Source organism: Balaenoptera musculus, chromosome 1 (genome assembly GCF_009873245.2).
Source record: "Balaenoptera musculus isolate JJ_BM4_2016_0621 chromosome 1, mBalMus1.pri.v3, whole genome shotgun sequence".
Lineage (NCBI taxonomy): Eukaryota > Metazoa > Chordata > Mammalia > Artiodactyla > Balaenopteridae > Balaenoptera > Balaenoptera musculus.
In genome coordinates, this window is record NC_045785.1 from 14,145,785 (window position 1) to 14,167,219 (window position 21,435).

The following is a 21,435-nucleotide window of genomic DNA, read 5'->3' on the forward strand; positions in this document are numbered from 1 at the left end:
GGAAAGATGACTGGACGTGTGGAGTTTGGGTGACCAAGAGGCTGATGTAATCGTAGACAGATACAGGGAGTACAGGAGGAGGATTGGATCAGGGTAGATGTATGGAGGTCAAGGCCAGGGGGCTGCCCAGGAGAGAGCTCAGGGCAGAGATGTGGATTTCAGAGGCCTCTCTCTATAGAGACCCGGAGACAGAATAATATGCTCAGGGGGAGAGGAGAGAAAGAGGCTGGGAGGATGCTTGGTCCAGCTGTTCCTTTAGGCTGGATGAGAACACGGGGGGACCCACATGTTTTCTTTTCCCCCTCCATTTCTACTATGGGTGGCCGGGATCTTGAGGTCCCTGCTCTGTGCTGCAGCAAGAATCTGGTTGAGGGTGAGGGGGGGAGCAGAGACTCTAAGAAGGAAAGAAAAGGATGGAGCAGAGCATCCCGGGTCCCCAGCTGGTCCTTAGCAGCGTCTGTCCTCGCCAAGCTGCCTCCAGCTGAGTGTGATTTTGCTATTTATTTACATGTAATTATTGCTATGAGGTGCAGATATTAACGCTGTCAAGAGCAATTTGCTCTGACATTTTTCACTCACTGAGTGCCCCCGCCACTCTCGATGGAGCTCAGGGCTCTCCCAGCCCGGGCCGCTGCTCTGCTCGCTCGGTGGCCGGGCCGGAACCACCCAGCCGGCAAGGAGTGGCGTCAGTGAGCTCACCCGGCTCCTCCACAAACTCATTAAACTTCGAAATTGAATTTGGTCCGGGAAAGGGCTGGCTGGGCCCTGCTCCACCCGGCCGAGGCTGGCTCAAGGCCTCCCTGCCCTGCCTTCCTCCAAGAAAACTGGGCAGGGGCTGGCGGCTGAGGCTGGCAGAGGGCAGCTGGTGAAGCCGGCGGAGGGTCATTGTCAGAGAGGTGGGAGAGAAGGCGGCCACGGCGTAAGGGTCAGGCATGGCGGCCGGAACCCGCTCGACCCCGTTACCTGCTCACCCTACAAGAAAACCAGGCAGCTCTAACTTCGGGGGACGTTATTGCAGTTGACTGCTATACCCACCTAACAAAGACTTCCCTGTGGGGCCCGGCAAGCACCTTAGGCAGCCTGCAGGGGGTGGTACCATGCGTGTAGGAAAGGTGCCGAGCTGGCCCTGCAGTGGGTCCCGGAGATAGATGCTGGAAGGAGAATCGACTTTGGAGTTACACCTTCCGAGTTCAAGCCCCAGTCCACCACTTCCTGATTGTACAGACTTGGGTGAGGTTTTTTAGCCCCCTGAGCCTCAGTTTCCTGATCTGTAACATGGAACAGCCAATACTCGTACTTCATTGAACCTAAGATGATTTGATGGTGGCCCTTTCTTGATCTTCTCAGAAGACCTCAACAAAACCTTTGCACACAGCTGGTGTCACTGCTACCACAGCCGTAGCAAGGTGCTATGGATGGTGAAATGCGTTCCAATTCTAGAAAGATGAAAATCCACATTGTTCTGACAGCTGTGGTAAGGAGTGAATGGCAGCGCTGCCCGCCCATAGTAGGTGCTTGGCACGTAGTAGGTGCTTAATTATGGAAGGCTATGATCGGGTTTCCTTGTGAGCCTCTTGATAACCAGGGGCTGTTTTATACAAGAGGACACTGAGGTTTGTTCCTTTTTTCACTCATTCTTTCCACTTAAGGGACTTTGCTCCTTGGAGAGGACCAAGCAGGGCCTGAGCCGTCATGGCCGTGAGTCCCTAACGCGTTGTGATACGTGCCAGCTTGTCTGCCCAGGTACTAACGAGGCCTCCCTGCCACCACTCACTCCCTGCCATGGCCAATCTGCGTCCTCGTCTCTGGTAATTACCGAGGGGGATCACTCCCACCACGCCAGGGGGCCCGAGAGCCCAGGCCACCGTGTCCCCCTCCTCCTCTCCCAACCTGGGCCCGGCCAAAGTCAAGGAGGCCCCCCTCCCTCCCCCTCTCAGCCCTCCCGGCTCCCCCTCCTCCCTTCAGCTCAGCCAATTAGGCCCCTGACACCTGGAGCCACTGACAAACTGTTTCTGTCACTTGCTCTCTGTCTTTCATTAGGGCCGCAGAGGAGGGGGAGCTGGAGGGGAGGGGGAGGAGATGGGATCTTTCATGCTTAGTAAGGCCAGATACATTAATTACAAAACGGCCATTTGCCGCGTGAAAGTGTGCTAATTAAATTTATGCAATCATTATCTTTAAATAGTCATATCTTTCCCGGCGATCGGCCCCTTCCTTCTCCAACCCCACCGCCGCTCTGAGAGCGGAGTTGCGCTAATCCCCATCCGCCATTATCAGGCCATCAGAAATGGTCTCTGAATCCCACCGCACCCCATCAGCTCCAGCACCCGCCAGGGACCAGGAGCCCTTGGACCCATCCTGGCACAGACCCCTTCAGACTTGGGCCAACCCAGGATCCGCCTAGGGAGGGGGAAGCCAAAGTCAGCCCCCGCCCCACCAGTGTTTCTAGATGCTTCTAGATGTTTCCAGATATTTGGAGGTTGACATGTAGACCAAACACTGGAAATTTGTGTGTGTGTGTGAGAGAGAGAGAGAGAGAGAGAGAGAGAGTCTTAGCTTCTTGGACAATGAGTGGGAAGTCATTCTGTGCATCCCCCCCATTTTCGAAACAGCCTTTAGCTAAGCCATCAAGGACCCCTGGGGTGAAGAGGGGGCTCTGAAACCCACTGAGTTGAGGGGAGAGGAGGGACCTTCCATTTATTTTCATCCACCCAACTCTGTGCCAGGCCCTGTGCTGGGGATAAAAGATAAGTAAATTCATTCATTCATGAATTCACTCACTCAATAAATATTTGTTAGACATCTACTGTGTGATGGGCACAGGGAATAAATAGGACAGCAAATGTGCCTCTAGCAGCTCTTGGTCAAATCCAAGGTCAAGGTCAGTCTGTGCCCAGGGCAGAAAGGGGGACCACGGCAGGGCTGAAAGTTTTCTCTCAGTGATGCCCTTTTTTGGTTTCGTCTCTCAGAGTGTCTCCCTTCACACACCAGGAGGTTCTTACCACAGTCTTGGCTGAATCCTTCCTCTGCAGAAATTATTCTCCCTGCTTTCCTCTCCAATCAAACAGAGCCTGACTCCTGAGTCTTTTTGGGTCTGGTCTGTGGAACTCCCACGTGGAGGGAGGAGAGAAGCTGGTGGACTCTGGTGGTGGGGAGGGCTCTCTGGGCCAGAGATGACAGTCAGTGACCAGCTGTTTCCCGAGTGCCCTCTGAGCTTCTGAGGTCCCCAAGCCCCAGTGTGTGCCCTTGGTGAGATCAACTAGAGGGGCAGACTGGACATGTGCCCAGACATACGTGCTGTACCCATTAGCAACACTCACACGTGAGAATCACAAACGATACTCACACACATGCACACACAATACTCTCACACGAACTCAGGAGCACACATACAGAACTCACACCTGCACACGTACTCTCATGTGTACATGCGTGCACGTACATCACACACATGCACACACCATATTCACATACATGCACACACAGACTCACAAACACACATACAAAATTCAACTAAACATACACACAATACTTTCAAGTGCACCTGCATGCATACACACCCACACTAGTCTCACACATGCAATATCCCCTATATGCTCCCATATAATACACACACACACACACACACACACACAACACACACATACACAGAGCTAAGAATGACCCAGAGCCACATATGGTAAGTGAAGACCACAGCCAGTGCAGGGCAAGAGTACTGGACTAAAAGTCAGGGGTCAAGAGTTCTTGCCCCAGTGCTGCCACTCATCCCCTAGGTGATTCTGGGTGAGCCCCTCCTAAGCCTCAGTTTCCTCATCTGAGAAATGGGGTAACAGCACTTCATAGAATGGTTCTGAGGCTTAAAGGGAGATGGCTTTGGAAACTGTAAGGTGCTGTGCTCATGCAAGAGAATGGCCTTCATGGAAGACTGGGTGGGGACAAGCGTGAGGGGATACAGGAGTCAGGGGGCTGGGGTTGGGGTCAGACATGGGAGGGATGCTTGCTTGGGCACCAGCTCTCCTGGTTGGCGGGGGGCTGCTGTGTGAGATGTGGCTGGTGGAGGGTGTGGCAGGCGAGGGCCACAAGCAGAAAGATGGAAGGCGAAGTGGGGGGGCGGCGACAGGGAGACCTGCGGAAAATCTTGTTTGGATGCTCAGAGTCAGCACCCGAAGCCCATTACCGCTGTCCACAGGAGGCAGGGAGAGGGGAGGGGGCCCAGATCCTCTTAGCGGAGAATTGAGCGTGAGAGAGGGGGAGCAGCGGTGGTGGGCGTCTCTCTGGGTGGGTGATTTCTCGCTTGCACTAATCCCAGCATGGAGCTGGGGACAGGCGGCGGGACGGGTGGGTGTGCGTTTGTGTGATGTGTGTCTGCGGTGTGCGGTGTGTGTAGGTCTGCTTGCCCGTGTGCATCTGTGAAGTGTGTGGATGGCGTAAGGGCGGGCAGTTGTTCGCGTGTCTCATTCTTTGTGTGTCCATGTTGGCTTGTCTGTATAATGCTGTGCTTATCCCGGTATGAGTGTCTGTGTGTATTTTGTGTGCATGGCCGTGATTTCACCCACACGGGTGTGGAGGTGTAGTCATATTGTGTGTGTAGCAACAATAGTGATGATCTGAGAGCAGTGGTTCTCAAAGTTGGCAGCATACTAGAATCATTGGAGGAATGAGCTTTTAAAAATCTCGATTACCAGACCCTCAGACCAACTAATCAGCAGCTCTAAGGGGTGAGGTCCTGGCATCAACATTTTAAAAGACTCTCCAGGTGATTGCACTGGGCAGTCAACATGGAGAAGCAGTCTCCCAGCAGACAAACCCCAGGGGAGCCGCCCTGTGCCTTCTCCCCAGCTCTTAGCCTGCCCTTACGGGGTTTATCTGGACACAGAGATGGACTTCGGACCCCAGACGCTGAGAGACCAAGGCAAGTCATGAACTGGGCTTCCCCGGCTCATCCTTAGCCTGGGACAGTCTGTGGTCCAAAGCGACATATTTCATGTAATGCAGACGGAAATTGTGTTCCATTCCTGGCAAGCTGTGCCCTTACCTTCTCTCCCTGACAATGGGAACAGGCTGCCCCCCAAAACATGCCCCTCTCAACTCTTGTGGAAGTCAGGGGGATGAGTTAGTAAGCGGGTGGACCAGGCAGGGCTGCAGTCAGACCTGAGGCTTGGAGATCAAAGCGCTTAGTGTGCCAAGCCAGCCGGTCATTTTGGGGCCAAACCGGAGCCTGCCGGCAGGAGGGGTGGCCGTCGTGAGCCCCAGGACCGGCTACACTGCCGCTAGTTTTCGGGGACACTCTGCCCGAGTGCAAACCATTGCTCCTCTTTGAGCCTCAGTTTCCCCATCTCTGAAGATGTGCCAATCTCCGAGGTGCCTCCCAGCTTTCATGTGTGTATTTAGATGTGCTTACGTGCAGGTGTGTGCACAAAAGTGCATTGATGAGTTTAAGAAGGGTAGGTGGGCGTACGTGAAGTTTATCATGACAGTTTATTGGAGTTTTGATGAAAAGCCATGTGGTGATCTGGAGAAGAGGTGTTTTGAGTTGTCTCACCTTCTGGGGTGCAGCTGTGTGTCCCTGTGGAGGTGCAGTGTGGACTGCTCTGTGCGGTGTGTGTGTTGTGCAGGTGTGTGAATTCTGGGCCTCGCTAATTCTCAGCTGGAGACTTCATAGATTCGCCACTCTCTACAAATGAGCACATTCAGGGACCCTTGGGGACCAAGGCAAGCCATGACCTGGGCCTCCCCAGACCATCCCCGAGAGGGGTATGACCTGTCCGCATGACACACGCCTTGCTCCCTTTCCAGAGTGCAGGCAGAGTGATGCGCCATTCGGAAAGCACCCACTGTGTGCCTGGCCCCATGGGGGAGAAGAGATAGAAAAGACAGGGTCCCTGACAGGGAGGAGGTCCCTGGGCCTGCCTTGTCTCAAGCTATGTCCCCTCTAATCCAGGTGGAAGGTCGGGAGAGAGGAAGAGGAGGGGGAGAGCTTACATTTACCAAGAACAAATAACATGCCCGGCACTGCGTAAGCATCCTATGTGCATTTACTCATTTAATCCTTCCAATAACCCTATAGGTAGCTACAATTACTATCATTCCCATTATACAGATGAGAAAACTGAGGTCCAGAAGGTTAAAGAAATTGCCCAGGGTCACAGCTAGTTAGCGGCAGAGCATGGATGCTCATGCAGATATCCTGGCCCCCAGTGCTGCAGGGAAGCCCCTCAGAGCACTCACTGGCCGAGTGCCATCGGTGAAACAGCTGTCCCTCTGAGGCCTCAGGGTCCCCTTCTGGCATTGCAGAGGCGGGGCTCCCCACCTGCTGCCTGGTCGCTGGTCCCGTGGTCCTTGGCCTCATTCTAACCCCAGTCTCATCTCCAGGTCCACCGTCCTGACCTCACCAGTCTCGGCCCCTGCCCCTCCCTCCCCCCTCTGCATCCTGCCATGGGCCCACTCACCCACCCCGAACCTGGCCATGGAGCCCCGATGATGGTGATCACCCCTTCTAATTGCAGCCTCGCTCCCAAAGCCACTTTCGGTTATCACAGAGGGTGCAGATCTCACAGCTCAGCCTCCTCTGTCCCAGGCCCTCGGGGCCAGCTCAGGAACGGAGGGAATTAATTACATTTTTCCCATCCCCTTCTTTTAAAGTAGGGGAGCGCCAGCACGTCCCGGGGGAGGGGGCGGTGAGCAGAGGATGTGGAAGGGGGGCTGGTGCTTGGCTCCCGCAGCCCCCACCCCCCAAAACCTAGAAGCCTCTCCCCGGCGGCAGAAGGTGGCGGGGTGAGGCCGGCCCCTTATTGATTTAGTCTGGTGGAGGCTGGGACTGATTTAGAGCAGAGGGAAAGGAAGGGGCTTGGGGTGGGGGGGCATGGCGGGTAGAGGGGGAGAGGAAGGGATGGCTGTCACTCAGCCTGACAGACAGCCCAGAGATTTGCCTTCAGATAAAACCTTACAGATGTGGAGGTCGGTATTGATTTTGAGTTAGTAACGGTAACGTACCAAGAAGTAATACATTAGTGAAAGCAAGGTCACCGGGAAAAAAGTAAAACCCACCGGGGGAGAGGCCTTAGCATACTGGAGGGGGGTGGATTACCGCATCAGACCAGGACTTCCTCAAGTTCAAAAGTTTGCAGGCCCCAGACCTCGGCTGGGCCCCTAACTCTGGGCAAACGCTTCCTGCTTCCGCAGGCAAAGAGGGACTCCCGGGGGCCTATGGGCCAGCCACAGGCCGGCGAGGGCCACGTAGGCCTGCGGGGCTCTGTGCAGTGGGGTGGCCGAGGGCCTCTCTCTCGTGCTCTCCAACACAGCTTGCTGTGGGGAAGAAACACAGCTAGGGGTCAGGGAGACACGGGTTCAAATCCCAGCTCTGCCACGTACTGGCGGTGTGATCTCAGGCACTCCTTTTCACGTTCCTGTGCTTCGATTTCCCCATCTGCAGAACGGGGGTAATAGCCCATTTGCTGGAGAAGTCATTCAGTGCTCCCCTCTCCTACCTCTCTTTAGGAGGGTCCAATCCCATCGGCTTGGAAGTGGTCATGCCTTGAGACAGGGGTTGGATGCAAGGGAAGCCCTTTGATCCCCAGGCCTCCAGGCACTCTGGAAGAGAGCAGGCAGATGCTGCACGCCCCCCATTCACACCTATCCCAGATGTGGATTTGATTTGATGTTCCAGGGCAAATCCCATTGAACAAATCCCATTACAGGGAGAGCTCCCTGGGCCTGAGCTGGTTCTGAGCTGTCTGTTAATGACCCAGGGCCCAAGCCCCCGAGCCACTGGGCACCACACGAGCTCCTTCTGACAAAGCATTCCAGGAAGTCTTGCAGCTCCGAGGATCTTCAGTCTTATCGTTGACCTTCTTGCTATGTCGCAAACCTGCTAGGCGTGTTCCAGCCTCAGGGCCTTTGCACTTGCTGACTCTTCTGCCTGGAAAACTCTCTGCTCTGTCTTCCCTTGGCTGGTTCTTCTTGGCCTTGCTGAATCTCACCTCTCTGGGGAGGTCTTGCCTGACTACTCCACATATTCTATTTTTCTTCCGTAGCGTTTATCAGTATCATAAATTATATTATTTGTTGATTTATTTGTTGTCAACCTCCTTCACTCGACTGGCAGCTCCAGGAGGTCGTGGCGCTGCTACTGTTTATTACTGTATCTCAGTGCCTAGCTTAGTGTCTGGCACATATTAGGTGCTCAATAAATATTTGCTAAGTGAATATGCATGAATTCAATAGGATTTTCTGAGCTTATAGGATGTAGCAGGTACAATGTAGGCACTGAGGCTGCAATGATGGATGAAACACAGTTCCATTCTGCCCTCAAAGAGCTCACAGCCTGGCCCTATCTCTAGCCTGGCACATAGTAGCAGTCTGTGAAACGTTTGATCAATGAATAAGTGAATGAATGAAGGATGTCTTCCGGAAACACTATATGGTTTGGGATAGCTGGGCCATAAAGTGCAAGGTAGGAATGGGTGGGAGGAGTTGGGATAGGCAGGTAGAGGTCCAGTCACAAGAAGCCTTTGCCCTGTTTATCTGGGAGGTATGAGGAGCCACGGATAATTCAAGCCATGTCGTCAGATTTGGTGGCGGTTGTCTGTAGGGCTCTGCTTTGCAGGATGAGTACTGGGTCTATGCACAGCTCCCAGCCCATCCCCCAAAGCACCCATCTCCTCTCCCTAACCACGCCCGCTTTGTCCCCTCCATCCCATCCTTTCTGGGGGTGGCATCTGGGTGCTGTGCAGGAGATAAGGATTAAACTGGGGTCTCACCAGAGCTGACAAACCCTCACAAGAGTCTCCCCAGCCCCACAATTGTCGTTTTGAAGGAAGAGAAATGGGGGCCTGTGTGTTTTCCCTGAGCCTCTAAGTTTATTCCTGGGGCCCAGGCCTCCTTGAAGGGAAGAGCAGGGTTAGTGTTTATATGGGATAGGGAATGAGATGATGGTGATTTTCTTAATTTAGATGGAAGGTGAGGTCTAGATTGGGAACCTGACAGGCAACCTGGAAGAGAATCGGGTCTCCTAACCCCAGGGCAGTGTGAGATTCCTGAGTACCGCGCCCACCCCCCGCCAGGCCCACCAAACACACACACCAGCAAATTCCTCAGACCCAGGACCCCATCTCAACAGTCAGAGAGCAACAAACCCAGCTCAGCGGTGTCAGACGTCCTCACACACCACCCCCTTCACCGGGTCCCTCTCGCCAGCACCCCAGCACCCCTGGGTGGACCCTGCCGTGAGAGAGGCCTCGGAAGTGTGTTCAACAAAGAGTGAGTTTGGGAGAACTCAGCTCCCTAAAAACACCCAAACTAGTCCAGGTGTCTCCTCTCCCAGACCCATCCCCGTGTGTCTTTGCCATCTCACTGGGTTGACACCCCGTGAAGTCCCACCTAAACCCCACCAGCTGTGGTGGAGACAAAGTCCAGCCCCAGCGGGCCTGGTGCCCTTGACGTTGGCTCTGGGAGAGGGTGGAGAAAGAAAGGACAGAGGAGGGGTGACCCCCAGGGCTGAGGGGAGCATTCTGGGTACATTGTGGGAAGAGTCAGGGGGAGGCTGTGCTCATGGCCTTCCAGAGGAACCAGGCCCCCCAGGGGTGAGGGACCCCACCGCATACCCCCACCAACAGCTGCCAGGGAACAAACATCTGGAGTGAGAACCTCTACCGTGGTTAAAACCCATCTTTGAGAGTCAGACTTGCCATTATCAGGGGAGTGGGGTCAGGCCTGGACTGCTCCCTGGCAGACCTGCTGTGAGATCTGGGGAAGCCGCAGCCCTTCGCGGGCCTCAGTTTCTCCATCCGAGAAATGGGCCCCATGGCTCCACCCCACACCTCTCTGCAGGGCTCTGCACTGGGAGAGTCACACGAGTCTGTTGCTAAGAGGAGGGAAAGGTAAGGAGAAAGGGAAGAGGAGGATTAGAGGATCTGGGGCTGCTGATACCTGAGCACTTTCCACACACACAGCCCGTTTCAACCTCCCAGCCACACTCTAAGGATGGGGGCGGTCACAGGGGTTACAGGTCACCCCTGGCAGCTGCACAGCCAGTAAGTGGAGGAGCTCAGTGTCTGCCCCTGGCCTGAGGATTCCACATCCATGCCCTCCACCCCGCCCATGCCTCATGCCTGTGGCAGGGATGGGTCAAAAATGGAAAGGTGAAAATTTTCACAAGGTGTCTAGTTGGCAAAAAGATCATTGCTCCAATGCCCAAAGCCTGCTTTCTCCCCAGGGGGCGGGGTGGGGACAACAGAGAGCACACCGTGTGCCCAGCATGGATTGCAGCGTGGCCCTTCAGCTCCGTGCTGAGCAGATTATCAGCAAGACTGACCACCCCTGGTCCTGGGGCCTCCCTCCCCATAAAGGGTGGCATTACCAGGAGGTCATCAGGGTCCCGGGCCCTGCAGGTCAGGTTCACAAGGGCTGCCTCTCTATCCCCCTCCCCCTCATCTCTCCTGGATTGACCAGGACACCCCACCTGCACCTCACCCCGCCTGCACCTGCTGCCTGTACCGCCTTTCCCACTCTCTCTCCAGTAGCTGGGCCACCGGGATGCCTGGGTGCCCTCCTCTGGGCTCCCACAGCCCCCTCTGCTGCCTCTACCATGCCCCTCATCACTCCGTATCCTGATGATCTGTTGCTAGTTGCCACCCCCACCAGACCCAGAGACTCCTCCGGTCAAGGTCAGGGACCATGGCTCTTCGTCCTCTGAAGTCCCAGGGCCCAGCCTGAGGCCTAGAGCCGTAGTCATCATCAGTGCATGTTTGTTGAATGAATAAGTGAACACACCAATGAACCAACACCAGGTTTTTAAGCTGAGTTTCTAGAGACAAACCTCACCCTGTCAGCTGGGGTTGCCAGCACCGATGGTGAGTTCCTGTTTGCTAAACCAGGCCAAGCAGGAATGGGGTGATGGTCACAGACATCCAGGAGCTGCCAGAATCGATGCTATTTGAAAGCATTGGCCATGTAGGGGCAGAAGCTCAAAGTCAAGAGCATAGTAGGCCTAGCACAGGATGGGGGGGGGTAAAGCTGGACAGATCCAGAGTCTTTAACCTTTGTGTTGGAAGATGGGGGCATCCCAGTCTGATGGGAGAGACATAATTAGCTGGTTCATTCATTCATTCAGTCAGTCATTCGTTCATGCATGTATACATTCATTCATTCAGCAGACAGAAATAAGGTGCCCCTCAGAGCCAGGCCCAGGGATAGAGAGGGGGACTATGCCTGCCCTGCCCCCAAAAGCTCTCCGTGGAGGGAGGTTCCATGGGCCAGGACTTGACCAGGGAAACCGCTAACCATCTTACCCACAAAGGCAAGCCAGCCAGGTAAATGGAGGATCTCAAGTCTGCAGGGACCTCAAGGGAGCAACTCCAGCAAAGGCCTGTCCAAGGCCAGCCTGGCATCTGCCCTGCTCACCCTTGCGTCTGCCAGGTCCTTCCTCCGAGCCCCCCACGCCTGCCGCGGCGCCAGCACTGACGGTCTCTCCCCCGCAGGTGATGAGCATTCTGAGCAACCCCAGTGCGGTGCCACCGCAGCCCCAGGCCGACTTCTCCATCTCTCCGCTGCACGGCGGCCTGGACTCTGCCACCTCCATCGCGGCCAGCTGCGGCCAGCGCGCTGAGTCCATCAAGCCGGGAGACAGCCTGCCCACCTCCCAGTCCTACTGCCCGCCCACCTACAGCACCCCCGGCTACAGCGTGGACCCCGTGGCCGGCTACCAGTACGGCCAGTATGGCCAGAGTGAGTGCCTGGCGCCCTGGGCGTCCCCCTCCCTCTCCCTGCCCTGCCCGCCTCCAAGGACCTCCCGCTTATTTGTAGAGAACAGCAAGGTGGTGCTGGGGTGCTGGTGCCCATTTCATAGGTGAGGAAACTGAGCTCCAAGAAGGCGGAACGGCTGTCCTAGGATGATGCTGAGACACTACTACTGTCTTAGAGCCGCGCCGCCCCATAGGAACATAATGCGAGCCACCAGTGTCATTAAGATTCCCTAGTGGCCACATTTTACAAGTGGAATGATTTTTACTGACATTTTTTATGTAACCCAGTATATCCAAGAGATGATCATTTCGATGTGTAATCCGTACAAAATTAGTAATAAGGTTTTTTTTACATTCTTTTTTTCATACACTGTCTTTGAAATCCAGCCTATTTTCATTCAGATGCTGTTTTCATTGGAAATACTTGATCTGCATTCAAGTTGCATCAAATTTACAACTGGGGAAGTAGATTTACACACCCAAGTTGTTTCAAATATACTGAAAAGTTTCCCAACCACTAAATTAAAGCGAATTTCAGTTTTTAAATTTAAGTTGGATAAAATGAAATCAAAAGGTAACATTCGGTTCCCCGGTTGCCCCAGGCACATTTCGAGTGCTGGAGAGCCACGTGTGCTGGTGGTGGCCACGTGAGAGATCCTGCCCCTTTCTCCCCGCCCCACGCCTGCTATAGGGCAAAGCAGTATCTTGAGTTCTCTCCCCTGCCCCCATCCTCAGCCTTGGTTTCCCCAAACGGTGAGCTGGTCTCAGGTGCCCATCCCAGCTGCCACACCCTTGGCACCTGGCCTGGGGGCAGAGACGGCAGACCCTCAGACCAAAGGCTGCAAAAGGCAGGCTGGGCCACAGCCTCCAGCTGGACGGGGATGGACGGACGGACGGGGCAGCAGCAGGGCCGGTCAAGACAGCCCGGGGAGCCGAGGTCACAGGCTGCTCTTCCTGCCCCGCCCCCGGCAAAGGTGTCACCTGCTGGTGTCAAACCAGTCAGAAGGGCATGTGACAAGAGGGTGTGACCTTCCAGCCCCAGGGCTTCTCTGGGCTCCTCTGCCCTCACTGTAGCCCTGACCCAGCCCCACTGACCTCTGCTTCCTAAGCCCACACCCACCCACCCCTCCTCACGCAGCCTTGGCCTCCACGGCTAAATGAGGGCCAGCTGTGCCGGCCTCCGCCTCCCAACCGTGTTCGCAGCCCCTTCCCTGTATATATGCATGTTCGCATACGTGTATCTGGACGAGTGCGAATACATGCGTCATGGATACCTTACAGTCTGTGTGTGTGTGTGTGGGTGTTTCGGCATGCACGTGTAAGTACACACATCTTGTGTGTAGGTATGTTTATATGTATATATGTGAATGTGTGAGTGGCACATGTGGGTCTATGTGTGTATGACACACGTGTGTGAGTATAAATGAGCATATCGTGTGCACGTGGTTGCATGTGGGTTTGTATGTGAACACTCCTGCACACATTTGGTCATGTGAGTATATGTGGCTACAACACATATGCACGTGTGTTGAAGTGTGTGTTCAGGTGTGTACATGTGGCTCAGTGTCTAGGTAGGTGCCTGTGTTTGACCTGCGTCGCTATGTGGAATGTATGACAAATATGTGTGCATGTGTGTAGGTGTGTAAGTGTACGAATATGTGTGGCAGTATGTACACGTGTGTTCAGCATGTACATACGCTGGAGTGTGTAAGTGTATTGGGGAGTATGTGTGTGTACAGAGTGTACATACGGGTGTGGGTCTGCTTGAGTGTGTGCCTAGGTGTGGCTGTGTGTACTGGTGCCCAGTTGTGCATCTGGGTGTGAACACATGATGCTGTCTGTGTGTATAACTGTGTCTGTGTGAATGTGTGTGCATGGGGTCATAGAACACACGTGTGCGTGTATATCTGAGAGCAGGGTGCCTGCATGTGCGCGGGAGTGTTTCCAGAGGGGCCAGGGTGACCCCCTGCCCCAGCCCGTGTTCCCGGGCACGGAGCGGGACACACATGCTCTTGATAAAGAGTTTAGAGCAGCTCCAGCGGCGGCGGCGGCGGCGGCGGCAGCCCTGGCCTGGGGCAGGCGTTAGTCACACCCAGAGCCCTGTGCCCCACTCCAGGGGCGCCTGCCCAACTCGGAAATAAAATTAACCCCAAAGTCAGCACGGGGGCCGCGAAGGAGGGGGGATCAAAAGGAAAAGGGCCCAGGAGGCGAGAAAGGAGTTTTGTTCCCCTTTGCTGGGGAAAAGCTGGCCAGTGATTTCCTCCCCTGTCCCCACTCACCCTCCCACTCACCCCCCCATCCTCCCTCATCCCTCCTCCCTCCGGCTCCCCCTCCTCCCACTCACTCCCCCTCTAGCTCCACCCTTGCTCCCCTGGCTCCTCCAGGGTCGCTCAGAGCGCCTCCTGGGCCACCTTCTCCTGCCCTCCCAACTCAGACCCCATACCCCTCCACCCACCCCACAGAGGCTCCAGGGGCAGGCTGGGAGGGGCCTGAGGGAGAGTCTGCCCCTCCACCACCACGTGACTTGTGTGGGCAAGTCACCTGCCTCTCTGAGCCTCAGTTTTGCCATCTGTGAAATGGGGGCCCAGAGATTAGACTCCATCGTCTTGATGTTTTCCCCTGGTGCCATCCCCCTCACCTTTGGCATCCTGGGACAGCCCAGGGACACACGGTGTTCCCATTGACCCTGCCCCATGTTCATGGGTGGCCGAACCCACCTATGACTGGGCTCCCACAGCCTCATGTTCCAAGCTGTGCTGTGTATGCCCAGGGCCACCTGTCATCTTCTCACATCTGTCCCATGCATGAGGTTAGCCCACTGGGCACTGGACGAAATGCATGTTCCTCATTTCGTGTAATCCTCAAAAATCCCAGGTTATTTGCCCTCAGGTTACAGATGCAAAAGCTATGGCTCAGAGAGACTAGGAACTTTCCCCAAGGTCACACAGAAAGTGAATGACAGACTCCAGGTCATCTAACTTCCAACCTAGTTCTCTTTGGGCCAAACCACAAACCTGTATAAGATCCTGCATAATGATGCACACCTTGGCCCACCTGGGTGTGGATTCATGTTCACACCTTCACATGCACCTATGCATGGACAGAGATTTATTTCTCTGTGTGTATTCACTAATGTGTGTCTCTACATAGCTTCAAGGTAGAACTATACAAGATGTATGTGTATAAAGAAAGGAGAAATGATGGTTTCTTGAGCATCTACTATGGGTCTGGCATTCCATCCTGACGGCCACCCTGCGCAGGGTGCAGGATTATTCCCATTGGGCGGATGAGGAAATGGGATCCCAGAGAGATGGGCTGCCTGAGATCACCCGGTGGTACGTATCGACGTGCACACGGCCACACCTTTAGCCACGGAAAGCATCACTTTCAGGTGTGCCTGGAGTCACGTGGGCCAAACTCTTAAGCAGCAGAGTCCACCCCCTCTTCCCAGGCCTCTCATCTTCCCAGGGACACCTTCACACCTTCCTTTCCTGCTCCCTGCCATCGTCCATCCATCCATCTCTCCCCGTCCCTAAAGGAGGTGGGGGCAGGGGGGCAGGGACGGGGCACATGGTAGATTAATATGGCCCTGGTGTTCCCAGAGGCCAGGGCCGTACTAATGATGGGGCTGATAGAACGCAGAAGTGTGAAAAGAATTTTAATACATCTGACAAGTCTAATAAGAATTTGTGTCTAGAAGGGTCCTCCTCTGGGGCCGCGGGCTGATGAGACGCTGACGGCTGAGATTTGTTTACTGGTTGGCATTGCTGCCACCTCTCCTGCCAACTCCCGATTAATCTAATTTGAGACATTTAGAGCCCAGGCTCAGGCGCGAGGCAAAGGAGGGGAGACGCAGAGAGACAGAAGGACAGGAAGGGCCATTGACAGAGGCCATAATGAGAAATGTCACAGCCCTGCCCCTCGCTGGACCCCGGCTTGACCCCAGGGAGAGGCAGGCTCTGCGGGACGACGGGTGCCCTTGAAGTAGGCTGGGTCGTAGGTAAATTTTGGCTTGGTGTTTCCTTGCTCATCTTGACAACAAGCACCTATTGTGCGCAGGGCCATGGCTGGTGACAGGGAGAGGCTAAAGAGGGAGAGACAGAGTGGCCAGAGGCACAAGCAGGACAAATTCAGGCTCCTCCAGCTCACGTGCCGTGCGCGTGCCTCTGGGCCAGCCATCTTTCTGAGCCTCGGTTTCCATGTTTGTAAAATGGGAACAACCGTATCTAAAGCATGGGACTGTTGAAAGAATCAGATGAGATTTTGTCCACCTAGTACCTAGTGGTTCCCATCCATCATTGTTATTCAAAGCCAGACCTTTCTGCCCCACCTGCAGGAAGAGCTGTGCCCTTAGACAAGTCACTTACATTTCCTGAAGTAGAAAATGGGGCCACTGCAGGCTTTGGGGTGTAGAGTGTTTCATACACTCTGAGGTGCTGCACACGAGCAAGGGTGATGCTATAGGAGGCTGCTGGGTGGGGTTGGTGGGGGGTGATTAGCAGCTGGCATCAGACTGCCTGCATTTGAATTATGATTCCATAATTTAGGAGCCCTGGGATCTTTCAAGTTATTCAGTCTCTCAGGGCAGGGCCTCAGTTTTGTCATATGCAAAATGGGGATGATAATAATAATACCAGCCTCAGAGTTGTTGTGAGAATTTTAAATGAGATGATGCACATAAAGTGCTTAAAACAGGACTGGCAGAGAGCCAGCTCCGGGGAAATGTTAGCTTCCCCTCCTCCCCTTCCTATTATCACCCTGACAATGAGGCCTCCTCCTGGGCAGGACCTGGAGCCCAGATGAAACTGGCTCCAAGTAGCTAAGATGGTGTGGCCACAGCTGCCGGGTCCCCCTGAGGCCAGAGATGGGAGATTTTCCCACACCTCACCCAGAGTAAGGGCCAGATCCAAGGCAGGGCAAGGCAGGCCACCACCACTCTGTCCTACCTGCTGGGAGCCTGGAGGCTGAATGACCTCAGAGGCAGCACCCAAGGGGCCCAATTCAGGCCTTAGAACCTGGGAAGCTGAGGGGCACAGGGTCCAGACACTCCAGAAAGACCCCAGGGCTCTTGCACATCCTTTAGGAATCTAGGGGGCCATGCCCTGAGCCCTCTGTGCCTGGCATCTTAAAGCCCATTATCTCATTTGATTCTCATAACAGCCCTCGAGGAGGCTGGAATTTGTTCTCCCCATTTTACAGACGAGGAAACAGGGCTGGAGAGGCGAAGTGATTTGCCCAAAGCCACATGAGCAGGAGGTAACTGGGCCTCTGAATTGCCCCATTCACTGTTCCTTTCCTTCTTGCCACCGTCAGAGGGCATGTCTGCTTACTAAGCCCCAATCCCAGGAGCCCACATGTATCCAACTCACTATGTGCCAGGCACAGTGCTAGCTCACCACTTTATATACCTTTTCTCATTTAATCACAATTACCCTTCAGCCTAGGTGCTACTATTATGTTCCAAGGAAACTGAGGCTTGGAAAGGTGAGATGGTATGCCCCAAATCACACACTGAGAGTTGATAGGAGCGGAGTTTGCATCTAGGTCATTTGAGCCCCTAGGCAATACAGCCTCCCGGAGCTCAATTATTTTTTAGAATTTTTTTTTTTTTTTTTTTGGCCATACTGCGTGGCATGCGGGGTCTTAGTTCCCCAGACAGGGATTGAACCTGAGCCCCATGCAGTGGAAGCGTGGAGTCTTAACCACTGGACCGCCAGGGAAGTCCCACTGGAGCTCAATTATTGATACAGCCCATCTCACCTCCCCCCTTGCCCTCCAGCCATGCCCATCACCTCCTGGCTCTACCCACCCATCCTAGGCAGGAGCCCCCAACTTTGGGGAGACATATAGAGTGTTACAGGGCCCCTCAGTGGGCAGGTGACAGAGAGGGTGTTGGGCCAGGCCTCGTGATTCCTACTGTAGTCCTCCCCTCTCCATCTTCCTCTCACCTCTGGATCCAAGGGGTCCAGGGGGTTGGATTGACCATAGCCACAGATTCTGGTTTGGGAGGTGGCATCTCTGTGCCTTTCAAGAGGCCTTGGTCACATTCCAGTCCAGTCATTTGGTCAGGGATGATTTCTGCTGCAGCCCCAGGCAGGCACAATTAGGACAGTCAAGACAGAACACACGTAGACATACCTGCACACACACACGCACTCACCCAGACACATGGACCTGGCTTAGGTAGAACTCACCTGTGCAGTTACCTGTACATGCACAGCTGTTCCCACTGTTTTTCTACACATGCAGGTGCACACCACTCACCCACATCGGTGCACACGTACATGTGCAAGTATTGTTCGTGCCCATTACTACATCCCGGAGATTCTTGTTTCCACGGTTCACACACACGCAAGTACACACCCTCAGACTCTCATCCCTCTCCTCTGGGTGACCAGAAATGACAAGGCTGAAGGTCTCAACTCCCTGCCTTACAGGCTCCTAGCTCCTCCTTCTGCGTGGACCCCTCAGCTCCCCGGCAAAATCTCCTTTGATTTTTGAGTACGAGGTCTTGCTTTGCCTCATCCATGAGCTGGGCTTAGGGTCCAAAAAAGGCAGAAGGACCTTGCCCTCATTACTACCTGGATGCCATGGGACTCACTGGATGTCCGCCAGAGCAGGGATAGGTAGAGACATGTTGGAAAGAGGAACTAATTGTTCACTAAACAATGTGATACCCTCTGTACTTCCCTACAGAATCCACGAAAGAGCTGGGTAAATAATGTGTTAAGCAAATATGTGCTGAATGATTGGAGAGGAAGTGAGAGAAAGAGCTTCATGAAGAAATGGATGGATGGATGGATGGATGGATGGATGGATGGATGGATGAACAGATGGATAGACAAAGAGTGGATGGACAAACTGATGAATGGATAAATGGATGGACAATGCATAGATGGATAAATAATATGATTGGATGGATGGATGGATGGATGGAAGAAGAGATGGATAGATGGACAGAAGGATGGATGGATAAATTAATGAATGAATAAATGGATGGATAGATGGATGGATAAATGGATATGTGGATGGATGGATGGATGGATGGATGGATGGGTGAATGGATGTGGGGCAGATTGAATAATAGGCAAAAAGAACCTCAATTTCTAGGAGTTTATCTTTTTTTTTCCAGCTGCTGTTGATTACCTGGCCAAAAACGTGAGCCTCTCCACACAGCGTCGCATGAAGCTCGGGGAACACTCGGCTGTGCTGGGCCTCCTGCCCGTGGAAACTGGCCAGGCCTACTAGGGCCCCTGGGGCGACTCGCCCCAGCCCAAGTCCCAGCCTCACCCTTACTGATCCCTGAGCCTCCCAGCCGCCGTCCCTTCATCCCCCTGGGGTCCCAGGAGGCCAGGAAAGGAGCCCATTCCCTTCTCGTGGCCAGCACTCTGGAGACGAGCCGCCCGTCCACCATTTGCCTGTGATTAGGGACCTGGAGTGACCCCCTTGGAGTCTGCCCCCTCACTGTCCCCCCAGGAGGGTCTCTGGTCAGCCTGCAGTCTTCCCCCAGCCAAATCCTGTCATGGCCTCTGTGCCATTTCAGGCACAGAGATCAAAGCTCACCCTGAATAGAGTACCTTGAGCACCCAAAGGAGGATGGTGTCCGGGATGACGTCCTGGAGCCCTTTGGACCCAACTCCAGTTGGTCCCCTGGCCAGAGGAGGAGGTGGAGCTCACAGGGCCGCTCTTGGCTGGGAGTGCTGGGAGCCGGCCCTCCCGGGTGGGTCTCCAGCTCAGGGCCAGAACCGCAGCCATTCTTCCTCTGAACACTGGGACTTCAGCAGAAGGGGGGACCCTAGCCCTAGGGCATTTCCAGGGAATCACCCAGGAATTCTGAGGACTTCAGGACCCTCTCCACGCACCTCTGCTGGGTTGGGGGGGCATCTAGCCCAGGCAGGGGGACTGGGACCACCAGAGACAGGCTTAGCCAGGGGGTGGGGCCATGTGGGTGGGGCTTGTCGGCAGTGGGCCAGCCCAGGGTACCAGGACCCAAGCCAGGCATCCGGAAGCAGCTTTGGGCTCTTAGACTGAAGCCCCAGTTCCAACTTTGCCCACCCCACTTAGGGCCTGGGGAGCCCACAGAACCTTCAGTTTTCTCATTCACTGAATCGGATGGCAGGGGGAGGGGATCAAGTCTTGAGGACGCGTAAGTGAAGAGGCAGGCTCAGAAGGGGTTTCTGTAACTGGGGTTCCTCTGCTTGTGGGCGGCAAACCTTTGTTGCCAAAGGCGTCGGCTCTATGCCTCCAAGTCCACAGCTCGTGGAGCTTCATTTTCTCACAGAGCCTCCTTCAGAGACCCAGGCCTATCCCCTGCATGCCCTACCCTCTAGGAATGGGGCCTCCATCTGTCCGGGAGTCCCTTTAAGCTGCTGGGGGTGCAGAGAGCTTCCCTTGGAGCTCTGGAGGAGGGTTCTTGGATCATCAGGGACTGCTTGACCCACAGACAAGACCACAGATTCTCCTTGGCATTTGTGGGGGGGGCATGTCCCTGTCCCACGCAGAGGTGCATCTTTCAGTGTTGACACATTCTCAGCCAGGATGCCTCTGTCTTCTGATCCAGCACAGCTGGGTGCAGAGATGTGGCCAATCTTTGAACCACCACCCCTGGGCAGAGGGGGACACCAAAGGTTCTGGAGAAGGGGGCAAAGTCACCTTCCTTGGCCACTCCAGTTGCTCTCCCAAGCTCCCCTCTCTTTATAAGTTGAGACCTTTGGGGAATGGTTCCAGCCCCTGACTGCAGCCTCCCTGGAACTTTTCACCACCTTCACCTGTTGAGCAAAATTATATTCATCTTCTCCATCGCCATCATTATAATCTACACTTAGATCACCTGTATCAAGTGTTGCTGGGTCAAAGGCACTTGAGATGGGAGACACAGCACTGAATCCACGAAGACCGGACCAAATTGCTTGGCCCTACCTGGGCACCTGAGGCCACCTCTTTGCTCAACCCATGCCTCTTGCCCTCAGCAACAAGACACTCCCAGAGGGAAGGGCTGCTGCTTTGGGAATCAACCTGAGTTCCTCCCTACTGGGGAGCTGGGTTGGCAAGATACCAGGACACTTTCCTGCATGGACATCACCTCTGTGACAAATTCTCACCTGCTTCTCATCTTCAGACTCAGTAATACCAAGCCTGTCCTGGACCATGACCAAGGTGGCTTGTATCTCTGGTTTTGAGGAACCTATTATTAATTGGGGACGAACAGACTCTTTGGTAGCCGCGGACACCCAGACACGTGTGGCCCATCAAGTTCAGCCAAGGTTTCAGTGGGAGCAACCACGGCAGGAGACTTTGGGTTCTTCACGCTCTGGACAAAAAGGAAGGGCATATTGTGTGTTGGTGACCCGGTCCATGCTTTTGTAGCTGTCACAGCCAGGAAGCAGTTCTTCCTTAAGATCAACCACAATCTTCATCCACATTCCTTAAATGGTCAATCTTTCCCCCTGGAGGCCTGTCTCAGAAATCCTTTGAGCCTCCTTAGGTTACCCAGGAGCAGGGATCTCAGGCAGGTGACATCAAAACGACCCAGCCCTACCCCCAGGAAGTGACATTCCAATGCTAGGACCAATGACAAGTATCTGCCCCCCATGGCGAAATGGGAATAAACCAAATGATTTCTCATTACGTCCACTGTCTCTGGAGTTCTCCCAAGCCACCATCTTGGTAGAAAATGGGTCTTATTCCCCCAGGG

At 54.4% G+C, this 21,435-nt stretch overlaps 1 protein-coding gene across 2 annotated transcripts in view; it reads left to right on the plus strand.

Moving 5' to 3' along the window:
* Positions 1-18,989, plus strand: part of PAX7 (paired box 7) — a 100,187-nt gene extending 81,198 nt beyond the window's left edge. For both annotated transcript variants that reach the window (XM_036867458.1, XM_036867454.1), the window contains exons 8-9: positions 11,478-11,724; positions 18,874-18,989. In XM_036867458.1, the coding sequence (XP_036723353.1) occupies positions 11,478-11,724; positions 18,874-18,989 (363 nt within the window). The remainder of the gene's footprint in view (positions 1-11,477; positions 11,725-18,873) is intronic.
* The last annotated feature ends 2,446 nt before the right edge of the window (positions 18,990-21,435 follow it).